The 7,112-nt window shown below is 32.0% G+C and overlaps 1 protein-coding gene across 6 annotated transcripts; it reads right to left on the bottom strand.

The window, feature by feature from the left end:
• Positions 1 to 12: 12 nt before the first annotated feature.
• Positions 13 to 7,112, bottom strand: LOC120773772. Of its 6 annotated transcripts, none has more exons than XM_040102853.1 (2): positions 7,057 to 7,112; positions 13 to 1,985 (listed from the first exon to the last, which is right to left on the bottom strand). In XM_040102853.1, the coding sequence occupies exon 2, from the start codon at positions 1,975 to 1,977 to the stop codon at positions 1,045 to 1,047; it is 933 nt and encodes a 310-aa protein (XP_039958787.1). In that variant the 5' UTR covers positions 1,978 to 1,985; positions 7,057 to 7,112; the 3' UTR covers positions 13 to 1,044. The 6 variants fall into 6 exon arrangements, with proteins under 6 accessions (XP_039958787.1, XP_039958789.1, XP_039958785.1 ...); XM_040102855.1 differs by lacking the exon at positions 7,057 to 7,112 and adding an exon at positions 4,739 to 4,757; XM_040102851.1 differs by lacking the exon at positions 7,057 to 7,112 and adding an exon at positions 2,259 to 2,334.

The raw sequence follows: 7,112 nt of genomic DNA on the forward strand, positions 1-7,112 counted from the left end.
CGTATCGTTTCAATGAAAGGGTGCCACTATCCACGTTTTTGAGCAAAACATTCAAAAGTCGCGTGCATACATTTCACAGGTTTTTGGGAATTTGGTTCGTGAGTTAACATTTAAATAATCATTCCCACTACATTTTTGATAGCTACCGTCAGCAAGAAACGGAGAATTGCGCATAATTTTAATTGAAAATGTTCCTTCATTTCATTCAGAAGAAAACAAAATGCTCTCTTATTTAAAAGAAAATAACTGGTGAATTTATAACAAATATTTTTTATAGATGGCTTTCTTAATAATACTTTGGCTTACTTGGTGTTAGGAATGTGCTTTGTATTGATGAAAACATTCATCATCGTATATAAAACAAAATTTATGTCTATTTTTTTATCTTTAATTATCCCTCTTTTCACCTTTTCACTATAAATAATTAAACTCAATTGTTTTGCTTTTAGCTGTTTAATTAGCTGTCAAATCTTCATCTTTTAACTTGGCAATACCAACTGTAATACTGTATACCAATACTTCGACTGAAAATAGTTGGGTTGATCTGAAGTTGAATTGCTCTATCTTCAATTCCACCGAGTGGAGTTGAAAACCGAAATAGGGGTATAAAATGGCCCCGTCTATTGCATATGTATATTGCACCTAACGGAGGGCCCAGGTTGGATTTAATACCAGCAACTATACTACTAAGAGTTACTCCATTAATGACAAAACCTAAATCTTACCGATTCAAACAGGGTTAGATCGGCGAAATAATAGCCCTTGGCCGGACAAAATTCGGGACAATTCCGTTACCGTAGAACCAGATGTCGTGGAACTTGCGTCCGAAATGTATGTTTTAAGATTAACTAGACTACCAAAAATCATTATATTTGATATATGATTAGAAAATTCCCCATTGATAGGGAAATACATAACCATATCTTATCCATTTGTAGTTATTTTCCTTTTCATCCCTTTTCTCGTACTATTTAGTATACTTTTATTGGAAATTAAAATATTTGTTTACATATACGTACATACTATTTACACTAAACTATAATACTAATAATAAACAAAAAATGATTTTTTTATTAGTTTTGCAACGGTTTCGTTAGTACGTATTGTATTATTCAATTGAGAAATAGAAGGCGTGTTTGAACTTAGGGCACAATGCACTAAAAAAATTATTTCAGATAAATTATGCTTGGAATTTACTGCTATATTATATCCTTCTCTTTCAATGTTTTCAAAAAATAGCATGAAAAATTTTATCAAACTAGTGGCGAAAACATCATTTCTAAGGCACGATTTAAAAAAAGTGTTACCCTTTAATGAACTTGAAGCTATTACATACATTGATTTTATAAAAGATGGACTTATATTTCCGTTGGCAATTTTTGTGCAAATTTTATATTCTAAAATCTTATATTTGCTAATATGTAGGTTATTTGTATTTTCCAAAAAAATATGTCCAATTAGAGAAAAATCACAATGAGACAACATCCTATCCACCGAAATATTAATATTCTTGGGTGGCAACTGGAAGATTCTTTCAACTATTAAATGCATTTTGTACTTCGAATTATCATTTCTTATATTTCTTGCTGACCCCATAGAATTATTATAAATCAAGTTAACATCAGTTAGCAAATGCTTTAGTAAGTTTTCCACGGTAAAAATATATTTATAGCCATCAGGTGTTGCTAAAATTTTAGCAGCTGATTGTAAAGTTACCCCAACTTCACTTAGTCTTTTACAATGATCTTTTAAAAATAGCCTGTGGTGCGCATATTTCTTCATTAAATCTTTAGTTAGTTCTTCTCCCATCATTTCGAATATGATATCAACGAACACAGCACTCGTAAGGATTGTTTCAAGATGTTTATACGTCATTGTGCCACAAAACTCGGTATCCAACCAGCTGAGCAATTTGAAGCAAATGGTTGATAAATCCTGATTGTCTGATAATATGGTTTGTTTAAGCCAGGAATCCATTTTCTTTCCTACAATGTAAAAGGAACATATTATTAAATTATATAAGTGCTTCGATATTATTAAAAATACTATAACTGGTGAAGTCTTGTACATCAACTTCAAATTTAAATACAATTCGTAGTCATAATACTAATAACTTCACCAGCTGATTATAAATTGTATTATTTAGGGCCGTTTATTCAATTCCCGGTTAATATTATTAAAATCGTCGGTAGCTTTACTGCCGCCCAAACCAGTTTTCGTAGGCGGGGAGACGAAGAGGCAAGGCGAAAAGACTTCACCTCTGAGTTCTTCCGTATATGATTGCAAATATGCATAATAACTAAAGATTAATAGAACCATTTTTAACCATGTTGCCATTTTGTTGATAAAGTTTTTGTTAAGCGCTAACCGGACCGAGAAAACGGCTGTTACAATAATGTACATAACATCTTAAAAAAACGGTTATGTGAAAAATAATATGGACAGCCTACAGTTAATGAAGGGAATTTATTAGGAATTTGAAACTAAGTTTTTATTTTAACAGCAAAAAATAAGGTCACTTATCCAATGAATCGGCACCAGACCAATACCGAAACCATTATGTTTCCGCCCGCATGTTGAACGTTTTTATTCGTGTATTTATAGTTGTAGACTACGCTTTTCGGTTTATACTACACGAGTACCTCGAACAGAGTTAAATGAATTTTATTTTATTTCGTCAGATCAGAAAATCATATGTTCTTTAACAAACTTTAACCCCTTCCTTACACAATCTCTTTTGGCCACATAAGCTCTTTTCTTCGGCTACTGGTGTTAAAAGTTTCGGTTGAGCATTTTGCGGATAGGTGATCGCTCAACTTCCACATTCAAATTATATTTAATTTGTTTTAAGAAATAAACGGTCTTTTCTGAACACAAGGAATTATATTTGCTTTGACAGCCATATTTTGGACTTTCTGCCACGTATTTCACGCTGGGAAAACCTTTTTGTTCAATAATTTTTTGGGAACTTGCACTAAATTTGCTACTCCATTTGCTATACCATTCAAAAACAGACCTAGGTGCTTAAAATACAGTGACGGTCAATACTGTAACACTGTACTGCAATATCATGCGTTTGCACCGATGTACAATACCATGCATTTAAGCCTAAATTTTTACTTGTAGGGCCCTCACTGATGATATCGAAAGAATATTAGAAAACTGTGATAAAAGTGAAGATGAGTTTTTCGATGATAATGGTGAAGCAAATTTTGGATTGAATATATATCGAAGCGAACATAACCAGGAAGAACTAAGCCCATCAGAACATTATTTTAAAGAAGTTAATATTTTAAAAGACGCAAGCGTGTGCAAAATCTTTTGGATGATGAAAATGTGAACTAACTATTTGGAAACTACATAAAACAGTTGACGGCTTTAATACTGATTTCAAAAGGCCGCGAACAGCTACCGCCAGATTTTTTAAATTTTGCTTGCCCGTAAGCTAGTTTTTATATTTTTTTTTTTCAGATGATCTCATGGAGTTAATAGTTCATCAATAAAATTTATACACTAGTCAAAAAAGACAGAGAAAATGGAAAATATAGACAGACTAGGGATCCCTTTTTTTGAGATATACATATATTGTGATGTCTATTGTTCAAATCCCTAATATTGGAAAATATTGGACGCCAATAGTAGGCAACAAATTAATACAGGACACTATGTCAGTGAATAAATTCGAAAAAATTAAATCAATGTTGCATTTCAACAACAATGATGATGAAATGAAAGAAAAAACGAAACAGTTCGTTGAAACTGAATTCCCAATTTAAAGCTTCCGGACTAGAAAATTATTACTTGGATAATTTTCATTTATCTATAGTTTCCTGGAGAGATAATAAAATTGTTAACTTGATTTCAAGATACTGTGGCACAACTCCACAACAAGCAATTTGATAAGAAAGTGGACCGGAAAATAACGGTAGCGTGACCAAACGTTGTAGCAGAGTATAACAAATTCATGAGGGGTGTTGATTTGCTAGATGCCTTTATAGATCGATACAAAATCAAAATCCGCTCTATGAAGTGGTACATGCGTCTTTTTTAACATTTGGTTGACACGGCTGTCGTAAATGCTTGGCTATTATATAAACGAGTGGAAGCACGAAAAGAAAATACAGTCACAGACAGTGTGGAAGATTTTCGCCTGAAAGTAGATGAAATTCTCTGCAAAAAGGGGAAAGCTGCAACACCACGTGGAAGGCCTTCAAAATTATCAAAAACTCCTTCAATAATGATAAGGTAATGTATTTATTTGCCACCTATAAGTATAATCCTTATACTTTATTTCTAGCGAAAGCACCAGAGAAGTGGCTCCATGTCTGAAAAGGAAGTACGGTTGGACCATATGGATCACTGGCCAATATGGGTGGACGATCGAGTCAAAGTACAAAAGGTTCAAATAAAATTACTCAATCCATATTTAAGAAATAAATTCGTAAAAATGTTTTTTTTTTACCTTGATACCCTAACCCTTCCCTTAAGTGAACAAGCCTATTATACTCGTTGCAACATGTTGAGAGAGAATAAAGATAATTTTGCAAAGAATTATCAATGAAATAAGCAATTATATTATGACGAACATGTACATAGGTCAGAGCAAAGCAGAAATTACGATAATTTAAAAGCACAATATTATATAGTGGAATCCTGAGCTAATGTACATCCTATTTTGTTTTTCATTTTATCTTTTGAATTTTGTAACTTAAATATATTTAAGATTATTTTAACATACAAAAATGCAAAACCATTCCGACGATTTAAAAACTAAGCAGCTAGTCTTCCAAGGATAATTGGAGGAAAATAAGTTATTCATAGACCACCTATACAACTTATTTCCTATTCAAGGAATCATTGACCAGTGGTAAATATTAAATTTTTCGCAATAAAAAATTAAAACACAAAAACTTAAAACATATACATATATAAAAAATCTGAGCCGAGCCACAAAATGTTAGTGGTATGAGATGGTAGTACAGATGAATTAATAACAGTAATATATAACAGATTGAATAATTCCTTTAACCAAAGTTGCCACTTTGCTACTATTATATAACACACATTACATTGCTACATTAAATAAGTAAATACTTTTATTATATTTCAATATCTTATACAACATGATATCATGTCAGCAAACTAGCTAATCCTAGCTCACAAGAAATGCTAACACGTACTATTTACAAACAAAGAGGAACAGCAAACACATAATAACAGTCAGAAATGACGTAATTGTGCTGTCCACCTTTGCCGAACCTCTAGTCAAAGCATCGCGTACCATCGGCAAGTCACAAGTCGGCACCCAGCCCTCACCAATCAGACACTTATTGCTCACAATGTTAAGTCCTGCAGACGCATGCACACGTCCTTAAGCATCTCCTGGCGTTCTAAGTAGGAACTTGGACAGAGACAAACGTCGAAGGAAAATAAGATAAACTACAAAAAACTAAATACATCTAAAAAAAAATTAAAAACCCGGGGAATATTTGGCACAGTATCGAATAGGATATAGGAGGTTTTCTAGATGAAGTATATTCGTATAGTTGTATAGCTAAGATAAACTTATAGTTTTAAGATATTTGTATTTAAAGTTCATAAATTTAACAAATTGTAAGTATAGTAATTTTTCGATTAAGTTAGAAATTTACACTATGCTAATTTGAAATTTACACTACATATTTCTCAAAACAACAAAAATTAATGAAAAGCTATAAAAAAAACCGTAAAATTCGGCTGCACTGAATTTTTAAATGAATAGGTATTTCATCTGCGACGGTAATATATAGGAGGTTGGCCTATGGTACTACCCTTTTTCCATTGCTTTATACTATATGTATTATGTTTATATAGTATGTACAGTGAACCAATAAAGTTTACATACACCTTTTTCTATTAAATTACGACACGTTTATTTGTTATAAAATTAATAAATTTTGTAGTTTTTTTCTATCCATTTCAAAAGATGTATATTTAACATTAAATTTAGCATATAAAATTTATTTTTCACAAATAAAAAAAAATATTGCTAAAGCTTAAAATGGGCATAATTTATATCAAAAAAGTTTACGAACACTAATGATTATTTATATAAATCAAAAGTAATTACAATATTTTTAGCGGGTTTTGGCCTACATTTTGTTGCTATTATTGTCCCTAGACATCGATGTATGCTCCCCACTCAATTTCTAGTATTATTTCCGGATATTTTGACCCACTAAGTCCATGATCCAGCTTTTTGACCTTATTTTGATGAAATTCGATGTTTTCGAATACGATTTTCCAAAAAGTTCCAGATGTTTTGAATAGGATTAATGTATGGTAATTGCGGGACTTATAGAGTTATTTTTAATTCCATAACAACCCTACAGGTACAAGATAAGACGGGTATTTTGGGTCGTTATCCTGTTGTAAATAGAAGTGGCCGCTATTAATAGCCGATTTAAGCACACTTAAAATTTAATTTTTTTTCTTAAAATGTTTTTGAAATATACCCAAAAAAAAGATTCCCAAAACAGTAGGGACTGTGTTGAATAGTGCTGGTTGTAATAGACGAATCGCAAGTCGTAAGCCATATATAAGTTAGGTTACTAAAAAAGATGTCGGCGGTCGCTAAACAATATTTAAACAAACCATATTGGTTTTGGGGAAACATTGTGTTCAGCGACGAATCAAAATTTAATATATTTGGTTCGAATAGATCACGAAAAGTGTGGTGAAAGATCAATGAAGAGTCGCAAGGAAAAACGGTAAAGCACTGTGGGGGTAATGTAATGGTTTGGGGGAATATGGATGCATCTGGAGTTAGACATTTAGATGTCTTTTTTTTTCTGCTTCACCGAAGTAATCATTTAACCAGCAATTAAGGGATGCTATTCGGGATGCCAGCTGGGCACACGAACTTTGATATAACCTAGGCACCGACTAATTTAATCGTTCCCAGGAGTTAATAATTATTGTAAAAGTAATTTAAATAACAATATTCATATAAAGAATAAACTTTGTTGTGAAATGAGTAGTTACACAATCATTACAAATTAGTTATAAGAGACTTACTTTGTATTCACTTTCGTCTTTCACTTTTTAAAACAGAACATTCTACCCGCCTAAAA

This window comes from Bactrocera tryoni, chromosome 4 (genome assembly GCF_016617805.1).
Source record: "Bactrocera tryoni isolate S06 chromosome 4, CSIRO_BtryS06_freeze2, whole genome shotgun sequence".
Taxonomy (NCBI): Eukaryota; Metazoa; Arthropoda; class Insecta; order Diptera; family Tephritidae; genus Bactrocera; species Bactrocera tryoni.